Source organism: Macaca thibetana, chromosome 3 (assembly GCF_024542745.1).
Source record: "Macaca thibetana thibetana isolate TM-01 chromosome 3, ASM2454274v1, whole genome shotgun sequence".
NCBI lineage: Eukaryota > Metazoa > Chordata > Mammalia > Primates > Cercopithecidae > Macaca > Macaca thibetana.
In genome coordinates, this window is record NC_065580.1 from 166,572,344 (window position 1) to 166,600,229 (window position 27,886).

The 27,886-nt window shown below is 38.7% G+C and overlaps 3 protein-coding genes across 3 annotated transcripts in view; 2 read left to right on the forward strand and 1 right to left on the reverse strand.

Annotated features, from left to right (window-relative positions):
• TIAM1 (TIAM Rac1 associated GEF 1) overlaps positions 1-27,886 on the forward strand; it is a 1,375,699-nt gene that overhangs the window by 1,219,042 nt on the left and 128,771 nt on the right. The gene's annotated exons all lie outside the window — the stretch shown is intronic.
• On the reverse strand, positions 21,395-22,456 carry LOC126951706 (keratin-associated protein 15-1). The gene is given in 1 exon segment (XM_050786111.1): positions 21,395-22,456. A coding segment is annotated over 1 exon segment (414 nt). The 5' UTR covers positions 22,056-22,456; the 3' UTR covers positions 21,395-21,641.
• On the forward strand, positions 23,407-26,732 carry LOC126950966 (keratin-associated protein 23-1). The gene is given in 3 exon segments (XM_050784872.1): positions 23,407-23,410; positions 25,373-25,426; positions 25,429-26,732. Coding segments are annotated over 3 exon segments (270 nt in total). The 3' UTR covers positions 25,641-26,732.

The following is a 27,886-nucleotide window of genomic DNA, read 5'->3' on the forward strand; positions in this document are numbered from 1 at the left end:
GACATATCACTGCCAGGAATTTGGTTAATGTGGTAGATTCACTCAAATCATTTTGTGTAGATGTACATCCACTTATAAGACATACCGGATAAGAATGGGGTTATGTATTTTGTCTCAGATCATTTTATTTCCTTTTGGGGGGTGAGAGAGGGGACGGGGTCTCACTCTGTCACCCAGACTGGAATGCAATTGTGCAATCATGACTCACTGCACCTTCAGCCTCCCAGGTTCAAGCAGTCCTCCGACCTCAGCCTCCTGAGTAGCTGAAACTACAGGTGTGGACCACCATACCCAGTTAATCTTTAATTTTATATATTTTTTATAGAAACACGATCTCACTATGTGGCCTAGGTTTTTCTTGAACTCGTGGCCTCAAGTGATCCTCCCACTTTGGCCTCCCGAAGTGCTGGGATTACAGGCATGAGTCACCTCACCTGACCCCAGACCACTTTCTAAAGGAGAATTCACCAAAACCATATTTTCCAATACCTGGCCTGATGGTTGTTATTCTGGAAACTTTACCTAAGTCCTTGTGGCTCCCTTGGCCTCAGCATCTCTCATCAGTCTTCTTTTCCAAGCCACTTCTTCTATTCTCTTCCCAGTACCTTTTGAGGTAGTTCCCAGTTCCACAATGACTGCCACAATTCTTTCTGCAAGGCCACTGTGTACCAGTGCTGTGTTCAGTCCCAGTAGTGCCAGCCAAGATTTTTCTCCCTCTCCCATTCTTGCCAGAGAAGTTACATCAGATTTACAGTTCCAGCCATGGTAAATTTCATCCTCTGGGCAGAAGATATCCTGAATTTTCATCTTTGAATTATGATCTAGTTTGTGACATCTCACTGTGTGGAAAAGCTGATCATCTTGCTACTGTATTGATTCATAAGGATCTAGAACCAATTGCTAAATTCAAGGAACTTTTCAACCAATGCATTGGCACATTTAGGGAAATTTTGGACTTCTAAATATTAGTAACTTACAAATTCTCTACTGGAAAAATGTCATAATTCACTATCTTTGCAAAGAGTAACTTTTTTATAATAGATAGCATTCATAAGATAATTTGTGTGAATGAACGAACCATATAAACTATAAAGAACTGTGATGGATATCTATAATCCCAGTACTTTGAGAATCTGAGGCAGGAGAATCACTTGAGCCCAGAAGTTTGAGACCAACCTAGGCAACATAGTGAGACTCCATCTCAACAACAAAAAATTAAATTGAAAAGAAAACTATTAGCTGGGGGTGGTGGCACATGCCTGTAGTCCCAGCTACTCAGGAGGCTGAAATAGAAGGATCGCTTGAGTCCAGGAGTTTGAGGCTTCAGTGAGTTGTAACCGTGCATAAGCTTGAGTGATAGAGTGAGACTGTGTTGAAAAATAAATTTAAAAAAATAGATTGTAAAGCACTATATAACGATTAAACTTTGTTAAGATCATTGGAAGAATTCAAACTTGAATATCTACTTGATTGGTATTCTTTTTGGATCCCCAAATGTAAGCAGATAGATGATGTGTTATTTTTTTAAAACACTGATTCAAACTTGCATCAATATGTTTTCCTAATTTCAATTCATCTCCTTTAGGGCAGAGACTCTACTTTTGTCTTCAATTATCTTTCGGTCCACAGTCTGCAATTTCATCGGATAAAAAATGTCTAGGTACTTAAGATTTCTTCTGTGAGCATCTAGTGACCTAATACTTGAACCATGGTTTAATGGGAACTTTGTTCCACTTACTGAGGAAGAGAGTGGAGTTTTTGTTCTTGTTTTTGTTTTGTTTTGTTTTTTTTTGAGATGGAGTGTTGCCCTGTCGCCCAGGCTGGAGTGCAGTGGCGCGATCTCGGCTCACTGCAAGCTCCACCTCCCGGGTTCACCCCATTCTCCTGTCTCAGCCTCCGGAATAGCTGGGATTACAGGCGCCCGCCACCACGCCTGGCTGATTTTTTGTATTTTTAGTAGAGATGGGGTATCAACATGTTAGCCAGGATGGTCTCGATCTCCTGACCTTGTGATCCACCCGCCTCGGCCTCCCAAAGTGCCAGGATTACAGGCGTGAGCCACTGCGCCTGGTCCCAGAGAGTGAAGTTTTTAATAAAGGAATGAATTTTTTGTGTGATAAGGTCAAACAGTACATGGAATTAGCCACCTTAGTAACTCCCATGCGGGTAATCTCTACAGCAAATGTCTTCAAAATGTGAAACTTGTACTATTGGTCACAAAATCTCTTTGTTGATGGTGATCAGCTTTTCTTTCAGTGAGAAATAATAGAACAGAATGGAGTGGAATGGGATTGTATGAGATAAAATAGAAATTATTAGAGTCATCGAATGTTTGGTCTTTCAGAGAAAGATCAAGAGAAGTTCCGAAGTAAAAGTATTTTTCAGTATGAGTCCTGGTCACATAAATTTGAAAGTTTCTGCGTTATAGAAACTGCACTGGCACCCATTGGTCTGATAACAAAGCAGACAGCTCTCCTGTATGGGAGAGAGTGTGCGTGTTCTTCAAGTAGAACTAGTCTTGGATACAGTTTTGAAAGCTCACACAGAAGGGAAAGTAACAACATTCCCATGCAAAGTGTGCATTTTAATTTTACAGCACTTGGCAAGAATTTTCTTCTAGAGCTAGAGAAAGCCAATTGTTTCTGAAACACTTAAATACATATGGGGGTCATCTTTCTTTCTACTACTCTATTTTTTAAACTGTCATGCAAGTTTTTTGAGGGTAAGAACTATATCTTTTCATCCTTTTTTTTTTTTTTTTTTTTTTTTTTTTGAGATGGAGTCTCGCTCTGTTTCCCGGGCTGGAGTGTAGTGGCACGATCTCGGCTCACTGTAACCTTCACCTTCTGGGCTCAAGCGATTCTCCTGCCTCAGCCTCCCAAGTAGCTGGGACTACAGATGCCTGCCACCATGCGTGGCTAATTTTTCTGTTTTTAGTAGAGACAGTGCTTCACCATGTTGTCCAGGCTGGCCTTGAACTCCTGACCTGGTGATCTGCCTACCGCTGCCTCCCAAAGTGCTGGGAATACAGGCGTGAGCCACTGCGCCCGGCTGTGTTTTCATCTTTTTAAACCCAAAGCCAGCATAGTAACTGTCACAAGATGCTATTCCATAAATATTGACTATTGACAGAATAAATATTTATGTTTTAGGACATATAAATTAAAATGACTGAAAATAATAGTGAGAATGCCCTAACATTTTTGTAGGCCTTCCATTATATGTATATATTACATCTAAGTATTAAAGAAGATATAAATATCTATTTATCTTCTGCCAAATAGATGATTTTATTCAATTGTAAAAATGAAAAATAAAATTGAGGCTAAAAGGAGTCATTGAAGGTCATGAGCTCATATGTCAGAAAAATCATCCCGGATAACTCAGTTTACAAGTGAAAAAAAAAATTATGTAGGTTTCTTAAGAAGAATGTGTAGAAACTGAGAGTATTAAGTCACCCTTTCGTAATTCACCTCAGGGGATACTAAACATTCTTGTCTCTCAATAAGTACATCTTTTTCTTCTGTTTTTCGTTTGTTTGGTTATTGGTGTATATTTAGTCTTAATGGTTCCACAAAAATGTATTTTGAGTGGGAACATATTTTAATTTTTAACAGAAAATGAAATTTGATAAATAAAATGGTTATATAAATCACAGAATTAAAACATATATAAATCACAAATAGTTGTGTGCACCCATTGAAATAGAGTGAGTATATCTTTGCAGGATGAGGGCAATGGGCAAACTAAATATATTCTAAGTCTTCATAACAGAATTTGTACAAAATTGGGATTTAAAGAATGATTTTTAAAGAAACAGAATGGATTTTCAATCAATGACCTGAGCCTCATATTGGCCTGGTACTATGATCTTTAACAATTTAGAATTTATCATTATAGAATTTCATTATTCTCTTTCAATATGCAGAATATTCTGAGCATGACATATAAAGGAGCAAAATTAAAATGTTCCATGTCCTTAACTTTTATCCTGGTTTTCTTTGTGTTTCTTCTAACGTTGTGTAAAATCCAATTACTTAAGTCAATATCAAAATAGCTAGAAATCTCTACTTAGTGGTTGTGAAAATGTAGCAGCTAAATGGGGATTGAGAGTGCATTGTATCATATGTGAGAAAGCCTGCTACATGCTTAGTTCTGCAGGAATCACTTTTGCTTTTATGTAGAGGTGTCAAAATTTAAGTTGAGCCTCTCTTCAATTGCATAAACGTTGTTCAACTCTTCACACTTTTTCTTTCATATCATGGTTCTTCCATTTGTGCTCCATTGGCTCCAGTAAATATCCTTACATACTTCATCATGGGTGCTGTTAGCTCCTCTAAGAATATTTTTTGGGGGGCGGAGCAAGATGGCCGAATAGGAACAGCTCCAGTCTCCAGCTCCCAGCGCGAGCAACACAGAAGACAGGTGATTTCTGCATTTTCAACTGAGGTACTGGGTTCATCTCACTAGGGAGTGCCAGACAATCGGTGCTGGTCAGCTGCTGCAGCCCGACCAGCGAGAGCTGAAGCAGGGCGAGGCATCACCTCACCTGGGAAACGCAAGGGGGAAGGGAATCCCTTTTCCTAGCCAGGGGAACTGAGACACACAACACCTGGAAAATCGGGTAACTCCCACCCCAATACTGCGCTTTACCAAGGGTCTTAGCAAACGGGCACACCAGGAGATTATATCCCACACCTGGCCGGGAGGGTCCCATGCCCACGGAGCCTCCCTCATTGCTAGCACAGCAGTCTGTGATCGAATGGCAAGGCAGCAGCGAGGCTGGGGGAGGGGCGCCCGCCATTGCTGAGGCTTAAGTAGGTAAACAAAGCTGCTGGGAAGCTTGAACTGGGTGGAGCTCACAGCAGCTCAAGGAGGCCTGCCTGTCTCTGTAGACTCCACCTCTGGGGACAGGGCACAGCTAAACAACAACAACAACAACGACAACAAAAGCAGCAGAAAACTCTGCAGATGGAAACGACATTGTCTGACAGCTTTGAAGAGAGCAGTGGATCTCCCAACACGGAGGTTGAGATCTGAGAACGGACAGACTGCCTGCTCAAGTGGGTCCCTGATCCCTGAGTAGCCTAACTGGGAGACATCCCCCACTAGGGGCAGTCTGACACCCCACACCTCACAGGGTGGAGTACACCCCTGAGAGGAAGCTTCCAAAGCAAGAATCAGACAGGTATACTCGCTGTTCAGCAATATTCTATCTTCTGCAGCCACTGCTGCTGATACTCAAGCAAACAGGGTCTGGAGTGGACCTCAAGCAATCTCCAACAGACCTACAGCTGAGGGTCCTGACTGTTAGAAGGAAAACTGTCAAACAGGAAGGACACACACACCAAAACCCCATCAGTACGTCACCATCATCAAAGACCAGAGGCAGATAAAACCACAAAGATGGGGAAAAAGCAGCGCAGAAAACCTGGAAATTCAAAAAATAAGAGCGCATCTCCCCCTCCAAAGGAACGCAGCTCATCGCCAGCAACAGATCAAAGCTGGATGGAGAGTGACGTTGAAGAGATGAGAGAAGAAGGCTTCAGTCCATCAAACTTCTCAGAGCTAAAGGAGGAATTATGTACCCAGAGCAAAGAAACTAAAAATCTTGAAAAAAGAGTGGAAGAATTGATAACTAGAATAATTAATGCAGAGAAGGCCATAAATGAACTGACAGAGAGGAAAACCATGACACGAGAAATACATGACAAATACACAAGCTTCAGTAACCAACTCGATCAACTGGAAGAAAGAGTATCAGCGATTGAGGATCAAATGAATGAAATGAAGTGACAAGAGAAATGTAAAGAAAAAAGAAGAAAAAGAAATGAACAAAGCCTGCAAGAAGTATGGGATTATGTAAAAAGACCAAATCTACGTCTGATTGGGGTGACTGAAAGTGAGGCGGAAAATGGAACCAAGTTGGAAAACACTCTTCAGGATATCATACAGGAGAACTTCCCTACCTAGTAGGGCAGGCCAACATTGAAATCCAGGAAATACAGAGAACACCAAAAAGATACTCCTTGAGAAGAGCAACTCCAAGACACATAATTGCCAGATTCACCAAAGTTGAAATGAAGGAAAAAATCTTAAGGGCAGTCAGAGAGAAAGGTCGGGTTACCCACAAAGGGAAGCTCATCAGACTAACAGCAGATCTCTCGGCAGAAACTCTACAAGCCAGAAGAGAGTGGGGGCCAATATTCAACATTCTTAAAGAAAAGAATTTTCAACCCAGAATTTCATATCCAGCCAAACTAAGTTTCATAAGTGAAGGAGAAATAAAATCCTTTACAGATAAGCAAATGATTAGAGATTTTGTCACGACCAGGCCTGCCTTACAAGAGACCCTGAAGGAAGCACTAAACATGGAAAGGAACAACGGGTACCAGCCATTGCAAAAACATGCCAAAATGTAAAGACCATCGAGGCTAGGAAGAAACTGCATCAACTAACGAGCAAAATAACCAGTTAATATCATAATGGCAGGATCAAGTTCACACATAACAATCTTAACCTTAAATGTAAATGGACTAAATGCTCCAATTAAAAGACATAGACTGGCAAACTGGATAGAGTCAAGACCCATCAGTTTGCTGTATTCAGGAGACCCATCTCACATGCAGAGACATACATAGGCTCAAAATAAAGGGATGGAGGAAGATTTACCAAGCAAATGGAGAACAAAAAAAAGCAGGGGTTGCAATACTAGTCTCTGATAACCATCAAAGATCAAAAGAGACAAAGAAGGCGATTACATAATGGTAAAGGGATCAATTCAACAGGAAGAGCTAACTATCCTGAATATATATGCACCCAATACAGGAGCACCCAGATTCATAAAGCAAGACGTTAACAGACTTACAAAGAGACTTAGACTCCCATACAATAATAATGGGAGACTTCAACACTCCACTGTCAACATTAGACAGATCAACGAGACAGAAAGTTAACAAGGATATCCAGGAATTGAACTCATCTCTGCACCAAGCAGACCTAATAGACATCTATAGAACTCTCCATCCCAATTCAACAGAATATACATTCTTCTCAGCACCACATCGCACTTATTCCAAAATTGACCACATAATTGGAAGTAAAGCACTCCTCAGCAAATGTACAAGAACAGAAATTATAACAAACTGTCTCTCAGACCACAGTGCAATCAAACTAGAACTCAGGACTAAGAAACTCAATCAAAACTGCTCAACTACATGGAAACTGAATAATCTGCTCCTGAATGACTACTGGGTACATAACGAAATGAAGGCAGAAATAAAGATGTTCTTTGAAACCAATGAGAACAAAGATACAACATACCAGAATCTCTGGGACACATTTAAAGCAGTGTGTAGAGGGAAATTTATAGCACTAAATGCCCACAAGAGAAAGCTGGAAAGATGTAAAATTGACACTCTAACATCACAATTAAAAGAACTAGAGAAGCAAGAGCAAACATATTCAAAAGCTAGCAGAAGGCAAGAAATAACTAAGATCAGAGCAGAACTGAAGGAGATAGAGACACAAAAAACCCTCCAAAAATCAATGAATCCAGGAGTTGGTTTTTTGAAAAGATCAAGAAAATTGACAGACCGCTAGCAAGACTAATAAAGAAGAAAACAGAGAAGAATCCAATAGATGCAATAAAAAATGATAAAAGGGATATCACCACCGACCCCACAGAAATACAAACTACCATCAAAGAATACTATAAACACCTCTACGCAAATAAACTAGAACATCTAGAAGAAATGGATAATTTCCTGGACACTTACACTCTCCCAAGACTAAACCAGGAAAAAGCTGAATGCCTGAATAGACCAATAGCAGGCTCTGAAATTGAGGCAATAATTAATAGCCTACCAACCAAAAAAAGTCCAGGATAAGATGGATTCACAGCTGAATTCTACCAGAAGTACAAGGAGGAGCTGGTACCATTCCTTCTGAAACTATTCCAATCAATAGAAAAAGAGGGAATCCTCCCTAACTCATTTTATGAGGCCAACATCATCCTGATACCAAAGCCTGGCAGAGACACAACAAAAAAAGAGAATTTTAGACCAATATCCCTGATGAACATCGATGCAAAAATCCTCAATAAAATACTAACAAACCAGATCCAGCAGCACATCAAAAAGCTTATCCACCATGATCAAGTGGGCTTCATCCCTGGGATGCAAGGCTGGTTCAACATACGCAAATCAATAAACGTAATCCAGGATATAAACAGAACCAAAGACAAAAACCACATGATTATCTCAATAGATGCAGAAAAGGCCTTTCACAAAATTCAACATCCCTTCATGCTAAAAACGCTCAATAAATTCAGTATTGATGGAATGCATCTCAAAATGATAAGAGCCATTTATGACAATCCCACAGCCAATATCATACTGAATGGGCAAAAACTGGAAAAATTCCCTTTGAAAACTGGCACAAGACAGGGATGCCCTCTCTCACCACTCCTATTCAACACAGTGTTGGAAGTTCTGGCTAGGGCAATCAGGCAAGAGAAAGAAATAAAGGGTATTCCGTTAGGAAAAGAAGAAGTCAAACTGTCCCTGTTTGGAGATGACATGATTGTATATTTAGAAAACCCCATTGTCTCAGCCCAAAATCTCCTTAAGCTGATAAGCAACTTCAGCAAAGTCTCAGGATACAAAATTAATGTGCAAAAATCACAAGCATTCGTATACACCAGTAACAGACAAACAGAGAGCCAAATCATGAATGAACTTCCATTCACAATTGCTTCAAAGAGAATCAAATACCTAGGAATCCAACTTACAAGGGATGTAAAGGACCTCTTCAAGGAGAACTACAAACCACTGCTTAGTGAAATAAAAGAGGACACAGACAAATGGAAGAACATACCATGCTCATGGATAGGAAGAATCAGTATCATGAAAATGGCCATACTGCCCAAGGTAATTTATAGATTCAATGCCATCCCCATCAAGCTACCAATGAGTTTCTTCACAGAATTGGAAAAAACTGCTTTAAAGTTCATATGGAACCAAAAAAGAGCCCGCATTGCCAAGACAATCCTAAGTCAAAAGAACAAAGCTGGAGGCATCACGCTACCTGACTTCAAACTATACTACAAGGCTACAGTAATCAAAACAGCATGGTACTGGTACCAAAACAGAGATGTAGACCAATGGAACAGAACAGAGTCCTCAGAAATAATACCACACATCTACAGCCATCTGATCTTTGACAAACCTGAGAAAAACAAGAAATGGGGAAAGGATTCCCTATTTAATAAATGGTGCTGGGAAAATTGGCTAGCCATAAGTAGAAAGCTGAAACTGGATCCTTTCCTTACTCCTTATACGAAAATTAATTCAAGATGGATTAGAGACTTAAATGTTAGACCTAATACCATAAAAACCCTAGAAGAAAACCTAGGCAATACCATTCAGGACATAGGCATAAGCAAGGACTTCATGTCTAAAACACCAAAAGCAACGGCAACAAAAGCCAAAATTGACAAATGGCATCTAATTAAACTAAAGAGCTTCTCCACAGCAAAAGAAACTACCATCAGAGTGAACAGGCAACCTACAGAATGGGAGAAAATTTTTATAATCTACTCATCAGACAAAGGGCTAATATCCAGAACCTACAAAGAACTCAAACAAATTTACAAGAAAAAAACAACCCCATCAAAAAGTGGGCAAAGGATATGAACAGACATTCTCAAAAGAAGCCATTCATACAGCCAACAGACACATGAAAAAATGCTCATCATCACTCGCCATCAGAGAAATGCAAATCAAAACCACAATGGACACCATCTCACACCAGTTAGAATGGCAATCATTAAAAAGTCAGGAAACAACAGGTGCTGGAGAGGATGTGGAGAAATAGGAACACTTTTACACTGTTGGTGGGACTGTAAAGTAGTTCAACCATTATGGAAAACAGTATGGCGATTTCTCAAGGATCTAGAACTAGAAGTACCATATGACCCAGCCATCCCATTACTGGGTATATACCCAAAGGATTATAAATCATGCTGCTATAAAGACACATGCACACATATGTTTATTGTGGCACTATTCACAATAGCAAAGACTTGGAATCAACCCAAATGTCCATCAGTGACAGACTGGATTAAGAAAATGTGGCACATATACACCATGGAATACTATGCAGCCATAAAAAAGGATGAGTTTGTGTCCTTTGTAGGGACATGGATGCAGCTGGAAACCATCATTCTCAGTAAACTATTGCAAGAACAGAAAACCAAACACATTTTCTCACTCATAGGTGGAAACTGAACAATGAGATCACTTGGACTCAGGAAGGGGAATATCACATACTGGGGCCTATCATGGGGAGGGGGCAGGGGGGAGGGATTGCATTGGGAGTTATACCTCATGTAAATGACGAGTTGATGGGTGCTGACAAGTTGATGGGTGCAGCATACCAACAAGGCACAAGTATACATATGTAACAAACCTGCACGTTATGCACATGTACCCTAGAACTTAAAGTATAATAATAATAAAAAAATAAAAATAAAAAAGAATATTTTTCAACATTCATCCTGTCTCTTACCAGCCTATGTAAAACCAACTTGTAGAAATGTAATTCACTCTCAGTAGAACAGATCCCTAACACCTAAATACTATGTTAGCAAGATCTTTGAAAAATTAATGCTCAATATTTCCTTGATTTAAAAAGCTTAGAAAGTTTGACTGAGGAAAACAGGTAGTTTATTACCCAGGAGATTGTGACAGTTTACTATGATGAGGATGAATGTTTTTTTTTTTTTTTTTTTTTTTTTTTTTTTTTTTTTTTTTTTAGAGGGAGTCTCGCTCTGTCACCCAGGCTGGAGGTAGAGTACAGTGGCGCGATCTCGGCTCACTGCAAGCTCCGCCTCCCGAGTTCATGCCGTTCTCCTGCCTAAGCCTCCCGAGTAGCTGGGACTACAGGCACCCGCCACCACGCCCGGCTAATTTTTTGTATTTTTAGTAGAGACGGGGTTTCACCGTGTTAGCCAGGATGGTCTTGATCTCCTGACCTCGTGATCCGCCTGTCTTGGTCTTCCAAAGTCCTAGGATTACAGGCGTGAGCCACCGCGCCTGGCCATGTTCTTTTATTTGTATTTATTTTTACCTCTTGCGTAAAGGTGATATGGCCCAAAATATATAGAGGGAGGTTTAAAAACAGACATGAGTTGACAAGACACTACTGACTTGCTGTTTGATTTTCGATAAATAAACTTTTTTACACCTCAGATGTCATATTATGTATATAAACAAATCATATACCCAACACATCTCTTTGTATTGTTTTATAGATTATTAAAATATACGGCTACAACATGTATATTGTTTTTTAGAAGCCCATCAAATTTTGACTACCACTTTTGAAAATAACCTAAAAGTGAAAAGGCGAATGACTCCAATCCTCATAAATTTTATTTTTGTCTACAATGACGGTTTCTTAATGTTGTGATCTTGTTTCCATAGAATAATCAAAGCCTAGCAATATAAGTTGGTACTAGAGGTGATACATTCTTTGAAATATCTTTTATCCCTTTATATACAAAGATACCTGAAACTGTCAATAAGAAATACCTGCTGCTTCTGGGATGGAACATTCATCTCCTCTAAGAGGATTCTTTCATCTGCACAAGATTTCCTCTTTCTATCAGAAAGTATATAGTAAGCATGACCTATGTGCTTACAATGACATACACATCAGAAACACTGGAGAATACTAAGTTGATGTTATGTGGATCAGGACAAGATACAAAGCCAGTTTTCTACAATAAATAAATAATTTATATCAAAGGTACTGCGTTTCCTTGGAAGAATAAATCACTTGCTAACCTTTTATTAAATGATACTCTGTAGGTAACCAATTATGTAGAAGATACAATCCCTGTCTAAGGGCTCCTTCCAGGCAAGTTGGAAAAATTTGGAACATAGGGTATAGCTTTCAAACTAAAAAATATTTCTAATATTTTCTTAGCCAGAAGGATTTCAAATAATAAAACATGAACAAAGTGAATTGTAAGTATTATCTCAAATAAAATATTGCCTAAAACAGTCAAATAAAAGATCTCATTTAAAAAACTGCCCAAACAGATTACATTTAGATGACAGATGGAAATTCTGAAATGACTAGTTAGAAATTTCCAATGATGTCCTGTTTCTTATGTAATATTATGTAAGTTTGTTAGTATGACATCTTGTGACCAATAACCTTTCTAGTTCAAGCAATCCTCACCTTTGCTCGAATACTGCTTTGTAGGTTTTACCTGTGATGTTCCTTTTCTGAGATCTTACACTGTCATCTAAATCTATGATCCTTTAAGTCCTAAGTCAAGCTTTATCTTTTCTGGGAAAAGTCCTCCAATCTTTATTGCTTTTCTCATAAGATTATATCAGTGTATTAGTCAAAGTTCTCCAGAGAAACAGAATCAGTATGATCTCTTAGTGGGGAGAGAGAGAGAGAGAGGGAAGGAGAGAGAGAGAGAGAGAGGGAAGGGGAGAGAGAGAGAGAGAGGGGGAAGGAGAGAGAGAGAGAACTGTCACTGTAATAACTAAAGCTTTCAATAAAATGTCTATGCATATTCACAGTCATGACTTTTCTGCTAATGAGTCCTCCATACTCCCCAGTGCAGCTCTGCTAAGAAGGCTACACTAGCCCAGCTGTACACAAGAAGCATATCAGAGCAGAAGGCAATGTTCAGAGAATTTGTTTCCAAAAATTGTTTAAATCTAGTTTTCCATCTTATGTTATTTCTGACCATCACATTCCTCATGTTTGTTTTATTTCTTTGTTACCCTTTTTTTTAAAAAAAAATCTTATCATTCTCTACCCTTCTGCTTTGTTTCCTGCACTTTAACCAAGTATTTGCTCTTTTTGCAATTTCCGTAAATCTTGGGATTATTGACAATTGGGTAGCATACTTTGTTATGTTTGCACCATCCTGAGTATTGTAAGATGCTTAGCAACATCCCTGGGCCTCTTCCCATTAGATGCCAGTAGCAGCCCCCAGTTTGTGACAACCAAAAATGTTGCCAGACATTGCCAACATTATGTCTCCTGGGGACAAAATTATTTTCTGTATAGAACCACTGCTTTAGATGGGTATTTTAGAAATGAACTGTGTGGGATAGTTCTGGACTGTGGATGCTAGACCCCATTTGGAATGGGGATAGAACAATATGGATGCAATATTATATTACTCCATGAATGAATGAAGTGTTACGGATGACTGCTGAATCAGTATATTTATACTTCCTAAATCTAAAATAATGGTGAGCTACCCACTTAGCAAGTATTTTTCTGCTACAGCATATGGACATAATAGCTTTGATTGTGTTTACCTTATAATGACCTGTTCAATTGTAATTGGAGAAAAATGATGACTTTATTGTGACAAGCTTCTAAAATGCCTACGTTGCCTCTTGAGATCACACCCACTCATGATCATCATAGACTTAGAGATAATGATAAGAATTAGATTATCTCTTCACTGTATTTCAAATAATCAAGACCAATTGCTAGAATATAGGTTCTGTTTTATTATCTCTTGGGACTTCCAAGACCTTTCTTCAATTTGTGTGACTCATTCTACGTGCTCTACAACAGAGAACTCAGCTCTTTTAGCATCTACCAGCAGTGGTAAAATGGATTGTGAACTGTGTTTCTTCATTCTGAAGCTTTGTAGCTGATATCACAGACTTTACCCTTCGTCTCAATATTTCAATTTAGTTCATCATATGAGCATTTTACTATGAACCTCTTCAGCTGTTTCTATCAAATATTTCATGGTGGCAATCACCTACTCAAAGAGTTTATATTTCAAGTACAAGAAAGCAAATCCATTTAAATAAGTGTTTATTTGGACCTGCCATGTGCCACAGTTTATGCCAGGTCCTGGAGGATATAATTTAAAATAACACACATATCAACAGAATTATATACGAACTATAATTTTAGTTAGAATGATTGCGATAGTTAATATTTTGTGTCAACTTGACTAAGATCAGAGGTTGCCCAGGTATCTGTAAGATATTTCCGGGTGTATCTGTGAGAGTGTTTCTGGATAAGATTAGCATTTAAATCAATGGATTCAGTAGATTGCCTTTTCCAACCTACATAGGCTTCATCCCATCTATCAAGGGCCATAAAAGAACAAAGGGCAGAGGAAGGAGGAATTTGCCCCTTTTTCCTTTCGCCTGGCCACTTGAGCTGATACATAAGTATTTTCCTGCTCTTATACTAGGGTTTATACCATCAGCTTTCCAAATTTTCAGTCCCTTGGACTCAGACTGGAATTACACCAACAGCTCTCCTGGGTCTTCAGTTTACAAATGCAGACTGTGGGACTTTCCAGTCTCCAGTTCCTCATATTTTCTCTCTCTCTCTCTCTCTCTCTCTCTCTCTCACTCTCTCTCTCCATCTCTCTTTCTCACTCATTATTCCAGAAAGATCATACTGATTTTGTTTCTCTGGAGAACCTGACTAATGCAGAACCTGAGGTAAGCATTAAGGACTCACCCTATTTGGGGAGTGCAAGGCCGTGGCAAAGGGGCATGGAAGTGCAGCAAACAAAATGCAATGCAATGGTGTGCGGTGTGTTAGTGCCCTGAGTATTACTTCATAATGAGGCATAAGGCAAGCCACTTGGCAGGCATGCTTGTTAAACATTGGCGACTTCTCTGGAGCGGTTGCAAAGAAAAAATACACCTCAAGGAAATTGATGGGATAGGGAAGAAAGGGGAAACGTGTCTTTTCCTGTTCTAGTATCTCCTCTTACTACTGATCAGGTTCATTGTGAGGGTAATTCAACCACATTTCCCGTTGAAGTATGTTTTGGAGAAGCACTCAGGAAGTCAGACTCCATACTCCATCCAGGTGTAGTATTTCATCAAACTCTGAAAATGCTAGGGGAACCCTGAGTAGACGGCCCATTAGCCAAGAAAGTGAGAGAAAGAACGCTGTGGTGGTGAACAACTTCTGTGACCTAACAAGACCATTGGAAAATCCTGAAAGTATTTATAAATAGATAAAACTAAATACATAAAATATATTTGCAATAAATTGGTTTACATATGTAGGAACAAGTGTATTACCTTCATAATGTCAACAAATCTATTAAAATCATTTATGTGCCCGATTATTTTAGTTTTCATTAACTACCAAGTCATACTTTTAAAAATGTGAATTCTATTTCTAATTTTAAAGTTAAATGACAAGATACCTTAAAAATTAATCAATACAACATCCTCACTTAACAAATAAGGAAACTGAGGCTCAAGGAGGTAAGATAATTTGCGCAAGGTTACATAGGGAATGATGGATTCAGCTCTAGAAGTTGTCTCTAGGTTGTCATTTCAATATTCTATTCTCTCTTCATCTTTCTACATAATTGAAAAGAGTTGCTTTTTCATTGAAACGCAGACAGCTGACTTAATGATCCTTCAGAAATGGCAAAACAGAGGGAATGTGGAACTCAGGTAGTCAGATATTTTCTTGTGCATTCGGGGCTATGAGTATCTTCCTTTGAGCCAAAGCTAAAGGTATGAGGCAAGTTTCTGGATAAAATAACATGTTGTAGATGCAACCAGTCAGAAAAGCAAAGGATCTTTCACAGATTGGAGTGCAAATGGGAGACATCCCTTTAGGGAAAGACTAAGATAAACATTTGACAATGTGGCTGTGAGCTTCAGTGCTCTGTGAGTACAGAATGGCAATATCTGTTCATCAATTTCTTCCCTAAGTCATTGACTAGCCATTTATCATGTCAGAGAAATATAAAAAGTTAATAAGACAGTTTCCTAGTTATGAGCACATGTTCTGGAGGTAAACCAAATGCAGTTACAGGCTCCATCACTTGGCAGCATTGTTTTGCTGGAAAGTTTATTTAACCTGTATGTGCCCCAATTTCTTCATCTGCAAAGTGGAGGTTATACTAGAACTTGCCTTACAGCATTGTTTGGAGAGTAAATGATTCACACTGTGCACTTGCTATATAATAATCCTGGATATTTCATATGATTATAATTTGTGAAACCTAGAAGGAGTTCTGTTTATTCATCACAAAACTCAGCACTCTCAGTTAAATGGAAAAACTTTGAGAATCTGTGAAACACTTTGTTGATGTTTGTTGTTTTCAAATTTTAAAAGAACATAGTAGCCATTTATACTGATGTTGAGGCTCCAGCTGATGCTCCAAAGTACAGATGAAGTCAAAGAAAAGAAATGAGAAGGATTAACTGATGTACCTTCATTGTAGTTACCAGAAATTGGAGCATTGTGGTAACAATTTTGAAGCAAGCTCCATCATGTTAAAGCAAAGGTTGGCAAACTTTTTTTTTTTTTTCCTGAAAGGGGCCAGATGGTGAATATTTAAGGCCTTAAGGGACATATGGTCTCTGTCTGAACCACTCAGCTCTTCCACTGTAGCATGAAAGTCAGAATAGACCATATGTAAATGGATGCTTGTGGCTGTATTCCGATCAATTTCATATATAGAAACAGGTAGTAGCTGGATTTGGCCCATCAGCCATCATTTCTCAATTCCTGATCTAGAAGAAAAGCTCTATAGAAAATCATGTATTCCATGGCAGTATGGTTTTATTCACCACGGCTCTATATTTGTGAATATCCAGGGTATTTCATATAGGATTATAGTTACTCATGTCACTTTCTCATTATTGAGCTTATTTAATGAGTTTTATTTTATCTTTATGTAAAATGATTTTATAGGGTGCTTTTCACATAAGTTACAAGTTTGGTACAGTCCCCAAAGCTGAGGGCAAATATTGGTAAATGACAGTATATCCCAGTCCTAGTCACATCTCCATGATTAGAGGTGGCCATGACAGCTTTACAGCTTTCCTGAGTCTTATACCCCTTAAGTGCAATGTAGACATTTATAAGAGAAAGAGATTTACTCTGAAATAAGTTTTATTCTTGTGGGATAATACTACCCATGTAACACACAAAGAGAAACATATATATACACGGCTTCCCTCTCTTTGGGAAAGGAGAGAAGGTGAAGAGGCCCATTCACAGAGTGTGTGGTGGCTGGCTGGAATGACAGAAGGTAGTGTCGTTCTCTATAACAAAAATGTTTTATGTTATAGGAACTCAACGAATGTTTGTTCAATGAATGTCTAACTGAAAATAACATTTTCTAAAGCAATTATATGATCAAATGCTCTATGATGGGATGTAAATCTCTCAAGACATGAGATGTCATGTTTCAATTCCTCTCTAAACTCTGTTTTCTTTCCAGAAAAAAAACAAAAAACAAAAAACATGAAGCTAAGAAAACAAGTTTACCTAATGAAAATAGTAGTAAGTACAGGATGCATTTACCGAAAGTGTCACACTAATAAAAGAAAACGACATGTCTCTGGAATTGTTTGCCCACCAAGACGACAAGGCAGAAAATTGAGTATTTCTGTATCTCCTGGAGTTTTGATACTAGACTAGCATACTCTTAAAGCAGTGAGCCATTATAATTAGCTGGGTGGAAGACACCTGCTCTAGGACCAAATCACAAACCACGGGCAGTGCTGTTGTCATGCGCGTCCGTGTGAAGAGACCACCAAACAGGCTTTGTGTGAGCAATAAAGCTTTTTAATCACCTGGGTGCAGGCGGGCTGAGTCTGAAAAGAGAGTCAGGGAAGGAAGATAAGGGTGGGGCCGTTTTATAGGATTTGGGTAGGTAAAGGAAAATTACAGTCAAAGGGGGGTTGTTCTCTGGAGGGCAGGAGTGGGGGTCACAAGGTGCTCAGTGGGGGAGCTTTTTGAGCCAGGATGAGCCAGGAAAAGGAATTTCACAAGATAATATCATTTAAGGCAAGTACGGGTCATTTTCACTTCTTTTGTGGTGGAATGTCATCGGTTAAGGCGTGTCAGGGCATTTGCACTTCTTTTGTGATTCAGGGCATTTGTACTTTTTTTGTGATTCTTCAGTTACTTCAGGCCATCTGGGCGTTTAGGTGTAAGTCACAGGGGATGCGATGGCTTGGCGTGGGCTCAGAGGCCTGACAGCTGTGAGTGTGTGTTTCCTATGGGCCAAGAAGGCCACCTCCTGGACAAATGGATCCTAGCAGAAGAAAGCTGGGTGGGATGGAGCCCTAGCAGGAGGGAACTCGGGATGAGGATTCAGGGAGAAGTCATGGAAGGGTGTGCTAACTCTGTGGTGTCTTCGTCAGTTTGGACCAAGATACCATAGACTGGAGACTCAAACAAGAGAAATTTATTTTTCACAGTTCTGGAGGCTGGAAAGTGCAAGATCAAAGTGCTGGCCAATTTGGTTTTTAGAAATGGTTCTCCTTCTGATTTGCAGATGACCACCTTCTCCCTATGTCCTCATGTATCAGAGAGCACAGAGACCAGAAGAAAACCTCTTGTGTCTTTTCTTATAAAGGCACTAATTTCCACATGAAGGTTCCATTTTCATAAGCTAATTACCTCCCAAAGGCCTCTTCTCCAAATACCATTGCATTGGGAATTAGGATTTTAACATATGAATTTGGAGGAAGGACACAAACATTACATGCTTATACATTACAGAGTGCATAATAACTGAGGATATTCAATGGCAAAGATTGAGTCCTGGCTAAATGCACAAACCTTAATGTCCCTGTTGAAAAACCTGTAAGATCACCAGAAAATCTGTTAAGACGAAATGAAGTATGTCTGAGCTCCCTGCCACAAAGAAGAATGCTACTATAAGTCTTTTCTGTGTTTCCACAGAAAGGTGCTAGAAATGAGATTCTGGGCTGAGCTGGTTTAAGGTGGGTCTTTCAAGGCTGAGAACTGATTGGAATTAGGTATATTTATAATATAATAGTTTAGAATTGATGGACACAGCAAAGAGAGGAAGCTGACATGAGTTTCTTGATACCTAAACTGTTGCTTAATTAGGGAACTGTTTATTGAGGTCTTCAGGCTATTGGCTCCAACAGATTAGTCTATAGGAATTTCTTGAAGCATGCAGGGAAATGAGCTATTGTCTGATGTTATCTCTTCCCAGTAAAAGTTTCCAGAGGCAAACAACACAGTCCTTGTTGACACAGGTGGTCTAAAGCATCATGTTGAGGAAGATGGCCCTGGTTGTCATTTTCTTTCCTCCCATTGTATCTTTCTGAATCAAACAGAAGCAAGGAGCAGTACATTGATGGAAGGCAAGGTGGAGTACAGAAATTTAAAAAAAAAAGTAGTCTTCTTTAAACCGCTGGTGGCCTCTGGAAACACATGACAGGCCTAGACTGAGGGGAAAGGGAGAAGCTTTGATTGTGGCTGTAAGACTGGTTTTGTAATTATGCAACTTTGAATTACTAACATGAAATGAAAATTTTTCTTAATATCTTAATGTGATAATAGATCTACCTATTGTGTTGTTCGACGATTCAGGGAAGATAGAGCTCTAAATTCAGTGCTGTTAAAAAAAAATGAAGCAATTTCCTAATTCTGTCCTGAGTCCTGTCTGCTTAATGCATCAGTTACAATCAAAGATGACCATCTAATAATTCTCGATTTTCTCTTATTCAGTAGTAGGGTTAGATTTTCATTCAGTGGGTCCTGTACAGGGTCTGACATAATAATTGACATTTTGATCAAAGTAAGAAAAACATGAAAAATTCCAAGTTATCATTTATTATTTTACCACTGTTTATCAGTGCTGAGCTTACTTAGGATCAGAATAAATATCATGAAGATGGAAGCTATGCAAATGTACCTCTTAAATCTCCTGCTTCAGGGAGCATTACTGATTGATTAGCTACAGCAGCTGGTATGTGAATCTACCGTCACTTTTGTGCCAAGGTTGTGCTGTCATTCGTTCTTGTTAGTAAGTACTCTTGGCAAGGATGCTAAGGCAGGCCCCATTTTGGTGATATGTAAGGCTCCTTTGATGGGTGACTTGCCAAAACTTTCTTAGAATTGCCCTGAAGGAGTTTCTTAAAGAAGTTTCTTCTAGGCCAAACTTACTTCCCTCTGTCGTTCACTGAGGCTAGACATACACCATAGTAGTATGGCTCTCCCAGACCTCTCCAACTACCTCCCCATTATCCATCACTGGCATTTTCACCAGTAAATCCTTTTTATGTTTAATCCTATTTGGCAGCTGCTTTTCAAGAGACTGTAATGGACACAACAGATCAGTAAGATTTATTCTTCAAAAATTGAATGTAACTTACTCTATTCTCAATAATGGGTTTATATTATTTTATCCGAGTGTTTTTGAAGTTCTTCTTCTTTGTGTTCCTACTGAATCTTGTCTTCATCCCCATTATTCCATTCGCCATATAAGTTATAATTGTAGTTGTGTGAACTTCTGGAAGCAGAGAATTTGTGTCTTTGTTCGGTATAATGCTTGGTATTTAATAGGACCTCAATAAATACTTTTTTCAATGAAAGACTAAAACAAAATTTTCTGAAGCAAATATATAAAAAATGCACTTATGAGGGGACTTAAATCTCTTAATGAGATAGGTTATATATTTAAATTTTCTTTACACTTTACTTTCTTTTTTTTTTTTTTTTTTGAGACGGAGTCTTTGCTCTGTCACCCAGGCTGGAGTGCAGTGGTGCGAACTCGGCTCACTACAAGCTCCGCCTCCTGGGTTTACGCCATTCTCCTGCCTCAGCCTCCCGAGTAGCTGGGACTACAGGCGCCCGCCACCTCGCCCGGCTAGTTTTTTGTACTTTTAGTAGAGACAGGGTTTCACCGTGTTAGCCAGGATGGTCTCAATCTCCTGACCTTGTGATCCGCCCGTCTCGGCCTCCCAAAGTGCTGGGATTACAGGCGTGAGCCACCGCACCCAGCCTACACTTTACTTGCTATTCAACAAACTGTCAATAAAACATATGAAACAAACAAAAAGTGTACCTAATGAAGACAGTTGAAGATACGGGATGAATTCACTAAATGTATCATTTTTATTTTTTTTGAGACAGAGTCCCGCTCTGTCACCCAGGCTAGAGTATAGTGGCATGATCTCAGCTGACTACAACCTCCATCTCTCAGGTTCAAGTGATTCTCCTGCCTCAGCCTCCCAAGGAGCTGGGATTACAGGTGCACACCATACCTTGCTAATTTTTGTATTTTTAGTAGAGATGGGTTTCCCCCATGTTGGCCAGGATGGCCTCGAACTCTTGACCTTAACTGATCCACCAGCCTCAGTCTCCCAAAGTGCTGGGATTACAGGTATGAGTCATCACACCCAGCCTAAGTGTATTACATTAATAAAATAAAATGGAATACCAGAATTCATGCTAAAGAAATAAGGTTATTTAAAATATTATAACTATTTGAAATACATTTCAGTGGAAGAATTCTGGGAAAATAATGAGAGAAGAATTTTAGAAAGATGATAACAAATAATCCTGAGCATTGGCACAAAAATTGAAATTCAAGATATATCTCCTGTCAGATTTAGGAAAGGTCCTAGGTCAAGATTAATTTGTCCTTGTTCAACCATATACTTCCAAGAGGGGTAGGATGCTGAGTCCTACTGATGTAGATGGTCAACAATCACAGATATTGGACAGGCTGAGTGTTACAGTTCCACAGAGTACAGAAATAATCATGAGAGAATGGAGAATATTCAGTAAGTTGATTCAAAATGGCGAGACCCAAAGGCTGGTTAGTAACAAGTTTCCTGGAAATTCCTGGATGAAAAGATAGTTAGGTGGTAGAAGCTGGACCCACAGTCCAGAGATGGGAAGCCAATGCTTCCCTAACCAAGAGATCCAAGGCCAGTGTTTCCACATCCAAGGGATCCTATGTAGTTAGTCTGGTGCGGACTGCGGAAGATGGAATTCTTTGGGTGGTAGCAGGATGTCTGATAGGATTTGGCCAAAGTGCAGGATATCTGAAAGCTGGTGGGCTCACAGTAGGTCTCCTGACAGGCGTTGTAGAGAGAGGAGCCCAGTTGGCAGGTATTTGGAGAATAGATGGCATTGCTGGGGTAGAACGAATTATAAATGGAAACTGGATACCCTAGGTAACCTCCAAAACAGCAGGAGGAGAAGTTTCCAGAGCTGTAGTTATAAGACATGTTAACAGGAGTTCTGAGTTCAGTTGAGTTGCAGTGAGGAGTGTGTGTGTGTGAATGTTACCTTCTATACTGCACACTTACATACTCTAGCAATAGATGTAGTCACAAGTGCCCATTTTAATGAGAACACTTAATTAGGCTCCAGTCAAAATGAAATATATTAACATTCAAATAACATTTTTTTATGAATGCAGACGTCTACATGAAAGAATTTCATTAATTTTTCAAAGCAGTTGTTCATGAAACAAAAATGCCATTTCTCATTCCTCTTGCTTGGGTAGAATGAAAACCACCATAATTGTACCTATAAGACTGATGCTTCAGAGGGTTGGGTGCGGAGGCTCACACCTGTAATCTCAGCACTTCGGGAGGCTGAGGCAGGCAGATCATGAGGTCAGGAGTTCGAGACCAGCCTGACCAACATGGTGAAACACCGTCTCTACTAAAAATACAAAAATTAGCCAGACATGGTGGAGGGTGGCTGTAATCCCAGCTACTCAAGAGGCTGAGGCAGGAGAATTGCTTGAACCCAGGAGGTGGAGGTTGCAGTGAGCCAAGATCGTACCACTGTACTCCAGCCTGGGTGGCAGAGCAAGATTCCGTCCCCCCTCAAAAAAAAAAAAAAAAAAAAAAGATCGATGCTTCATTCATCCTGTCCTTCTAGAACTTGGATCAAATGGCTAACACACTGAGAGTTCTGGTATTTGTAAAGATCTAAAAAATACCTTGTAATCTGGAAGGGACATTTATCTTGCTCCAATTTTATAAATTCAGTGGAGAACAGAAAAAAAATTCAATATCTATTCCTTCTTTCAAATCTTTGAACCATTAGAAGAAATAGCCCAATAACAATCCTTATTTGGTAGACATGCTACATGAGTGCCTAACATATTTGAGTTTAGATTTCTTATAACACAAGTAACCAAGTCACTCTTGTGCACATGAGGATTTAAGAATGGTCAAATTTTTGCAGAAGTGCTTTGAAGTTTACGTTGTAAAACTACTAAAGAAATCCCTTACTCAGAGGTTGATTTGCTTCTTCATAGAAATCATCATTAAGTTTGATTATAAAAAACCATTTATCCCCATAAGGTGTAAGTAATTTTTTGGTGGTGTTGATGTTACTGAGAGCAAAATAATAAGCACTATATTTAAAATGTAAATCTTTAATCTTTTCCTTTCTTTTCTCTCAGAGGGTGACATTTTTACTACAGAGGGAAAAGAAAAGCAAGAAATGAGGCAAATGTCTATCCCACGTAGTCTTCACAGAAAGATAAAATATTTGAAGAATTCATAGTAACAAATGACTTTATAAATTGAAATAAAGGGGTGGGAAGGATGTATGGTGATAATGCGTAATTGAGAGTGAATGCCTTTGTGACCTCTGATGTATCAACTGATATATATATTCTGCCTACAGTACTAGAGTAATGAGGATTTTTCTGGAATCACTCAGAAAGTTCATCAAAGCAAACTGTAAATAGAGATAGGCCACGGATACATGAAATGGCTTAACCTGTGGGAATGGGCAAACCTCTTAAGACATCCATCTTCAGAACTGATGTATTCTACAGTGGAAGTGAACTGAGACTCCCTTCTATGAAGAATTAGGATTACTAGGTCAAAGTTTTAAGGGAAGATTCAGCTAAAAATCTAAAATGAGTTGCTGTTGTAATTAATTGAGGGCCCTGGGAAAATCTAATTAGGATGTTGTAAGTGGAATTTCAATCTGACAGGAGGCTGGAGATAATTGCTCAACTTCCTTCCAAATTGTAGACTTTATGAGTCTAAACTGCTGAGGAGACAAATTGATCTCCAATCATGTTTCATTTATTAGGTAATATAGTTTGTTCTGTGTTTCTGTAATAAACAGTTCTTATTAGGCTTCTCAATTATGAATAGCAAAAAGCATTCTAGTAGATTCCAAATCTTCCTGTTGTATTTGTCAATAAAATATTGAATATCAAAATAGCCACACGAATATTTAGCTCACCTAAATTGAAGTTGCTTGCTTGTTTTAGTGTCATCCACTCCTGTGTAAGCAATTTCAGTAGAAGAATATTCCGTGGGATCGGATATTAAGTAATGTCGCACGTTCTTTTCTCAAAGTATGGATGTTTTTGCATTCAACTACTTTCGTTCAGAAGTGGAATGGAAACGTTTTTCTAAAAATGAGCAAATCAAACAACACAGAAACCACAGCAAGATAAATTTCAATCTCTCCTCTTCCTCAACATATCAGTCTTCATTATACCATTACATCGAGGTGAAATACAAGTCACAGAACAAGAGAAAATATGACCATTATTTTAGAAGTGTTGTAACACTTGTCAGAAACACCTGAAAATAATGTACGTCAAAGTCATGTATGTTACTTTTGAGGCAAGGGAAGAATCTTCTTAAGATGCTCCCTTTGTCTCACCACTTTAAGGGAAGCTACTTTGTAAACTTTCTTTAAAACAGGAATGTTTTCCAGATTCTGGGCAATTCTTTTAGTGGGAAACACTGACTCTGATCAGAGGTAGAAATACACTAGGAATTTTTGCCACATGATTTGTTTTTATTTTTAATGCTTTTTCAGCATCTTAGATGAATAATCTCGACCATTCCAAAATACATGAAGCGGTTTATTATTTTTAATTCACTCAACGGTAAACACACACCCAAGGAAAGAAAAGCTAAGATTGGCTCCTAATAGTCTGCATACAGTTTTGAACAGGACCATGCAAAATAAGGGAATCTCAGTTAATATTTCATTAAAGCCGTTCCAGTTGAGGTTTGATTTTTAAAAAGACATTATATCTTGCATATCAGTCACCGCTTTCTGATGATATTCTTCATTAAGTTAGCTTGCTACTTTGCGGTGACAATGAATGTATGTTTTTGTTTAAAAGAAATGACTATGAATAGATCGGTTAGCTGGCAACTTTGTACACCAGATGGCAACAATTTTGAGACAGATTGTGAAACGGGTATCAATTATTTTTAATTAAGGCAGCTTCCCTTAACCCAGACACTGTCTACCTCTAAAGCAATTCTCTGAGTTATCTGCAGAGTGACCTTTGGTAAGGGAAGATGAGTAATAGCTTTAAAGAGTCAACACTATTATCTGAATCCCAAGGCACAAACATTACTGCACTTTCTAGTTGTAAAATCACAAGTAATATATATGTCTGACTATGACGATCTTTTTAATTCATTTATAGTTGGCAGGTAACCTGTTTTTATGTGCCATGTGGATGACACCCAATGTTAAGGGTATATAAGTCCCCAGGTCCAAGAAGTGACATTCAAAGTCATAACACTGTCATTATAAGTCAACTCTCCCGCCGACATATCCTACAACTGCTACTCTGGAAACTTCTCCTCCCACCTTGTGGGGGCTACCTGCGCTACCCAGGCTTCTCTTGTGGCTCTTCCTACCCTAGCAACCTGGTCTACAGCACCTGACCTCTGGTCTCCCAGCACCTGACAGCTGGGCTCTTCTCTCTACAGAGGCTATCAGGAGACCTGCTGGGAACTCCCTGGATTCCAGACATACTGTGTAGTGTCCAGCATCTGCCAGACCTCCTGCTACCGCCCTAGAGCCTCCATGCTCTGCAGTCCCTGCCAGATGACTTACTCTGGATCTCTGGGCTTTGGATGCAGAGGCTTTCAGTCTTTTGGCTGTGGCTCTCCATCCCTGGGCTTTGTATCCAGTGTATTCTAATCCATGGGTTGTTGTCCCAGTGCTTTCACATCCCTAAATTATACACCCAACCCTAAATTATAGACCCAACCTTCTACTCTTCTACTGCCAGTCTGCTTCTTACCATCCAGCCTGTGAATATGACTTTTAGTAATTATGTTTGAGGAGCCAGAAACTTAAACACAATACCTGTGTCCGTATCCATATATGCATACCGTCTATTGCTCTCCTATCCTATCATTTGCCTATGAATTTGATGTCTACTGCTACCCATGATAGATTACGAATAATCTAAATTCCAGTAACTAGAAAATATTCACTGGAGAAAGATGTTAAAACTGCTTATTTATAATTATATAGATGTGCCACATCAAAGCACACTTCTCCTACTGTGTCTCCTAGTTATATCCCCTAGAGTAGTTGCTTTAAATTTTACAAAGTGAAGGATGTAAGTTTAAATAAAACTGGGTAACATTACATCGGCATATCTGCTTTAATATTCTTTGCTTACTTTTTGTCTTAAAAACTACTAAATATCCGGCTGGGTTTTTCTGTGTCTTCTACTACAGACACTTGCACACGAATGTTCATTGTAGCATGATTCACAATAGCGAGGACATGGAATCAAGCTAAATGGCCATCAATGACAGATTGAATAAAGAAAATGTGGTACGTATATACCATGAACTACTACGTAGCTATAATAAAGAATGAGATCATATCTTTTGTGAGGACAGGGATGGAGCTAGAGGTTATAATGCTTGGCAAACTAACATAGACACAGAAAACCACATATTGCATGTTCTCACTTATAAGAGGGAGATAAATAATGAGAACACATGAACACAAAGAAGGAAACAACAGACACTGGGGTCTACTTGAGGGAGAAGGGTGGGAAGAAGAAGAGAAACAGAAAAGGTAACTACCGGGTACTGGGCTTAATACCTGGGTGATGAAATAATCTGTACAACAAATCCTTGTGACACGAATTTACCTATGTAACAAACCTTCACATGTACCTTTAAACCTAAAATAAAAGTTTAATTTATTTTTAATTTTAAAGAGTAAAATTGTCCATATTCTTTTTTAATTTAGAATACTTTTCATCTTTCATGTTTATTCCAGCTATTAATGTCTTCACATGATAAAATGAAGAGGACACATTTTTAAGACTACAAACAAACTAACAACCGTGGTCTTCTTTTTCTGCAGGGAGTTAGAAATGTCAATATTTTTATATAAATAATGACATTTGCAATGACTGTCAAATTGATTATATCACATAATTTTGGAAGAAAGAATACTTTTATAAAATATTTTCTGAAATATATGAGAATTCAGAGTGAGGATATCCAATAAAAAGTTAGATTTTAGTGAATTAGATTTGTTGAGGACTCCAGATCCCCTAGCCTTAGTGCCAGGTAAGAAATCAATTCTCCAAATGAAAGTGCTAACATATTTCAATATTCATTAGCAAGTAGGGCCAACCTATTTTATATAATCAGTTATATAAATTCGATAAAGTCTCAACTTACTCTTACTTTTTGAGTTATTTGGTTGGCAGCACTTTCTTGAAAAAATAAAATTCAACACCAATGCAAATATTCTCTTATTATCGGATTAGGCTAAACATTCATGTAGTTGATAATCCTTGAATTAGCAGTTAAGCCCCAAATGTTTTATCATTTAAGTCAAGAACAACATTATTAAATGGATGACCTAGATATTTACCTACCGGGTAACCATGTGCCTTGGTTTATTTTTGTTATTGTTGTTGTTTCAGTATCTAATACCACTTGGTCGCTGTCTCAGATTTTTAACTTTTTATTTATTTATAATCAGTAATATATTAACATAAATAATGATTAGGAAATTTCTATTTTACTTTTGTCATGGTTTCATGTAGTGAAGGAAAAGTAGCATGCACAGTGAGCAGAGTTTTTACTTTATTCAATTGTTAAATCTGAAAGAAGACAGAATGCTTAGAATTGTTCTTAAAATTTCTAAACAAAATAGAATTATCACTTTTTTTTTTTGAGACAACATATAGTGCTATGGTTCAGGCTGGACTGCAGTGGCACAACCTCGGTTCACTGCAACCTCTGCCTCCCAGGCTCAAACATTCCTCCTACCTCAGCCTCCC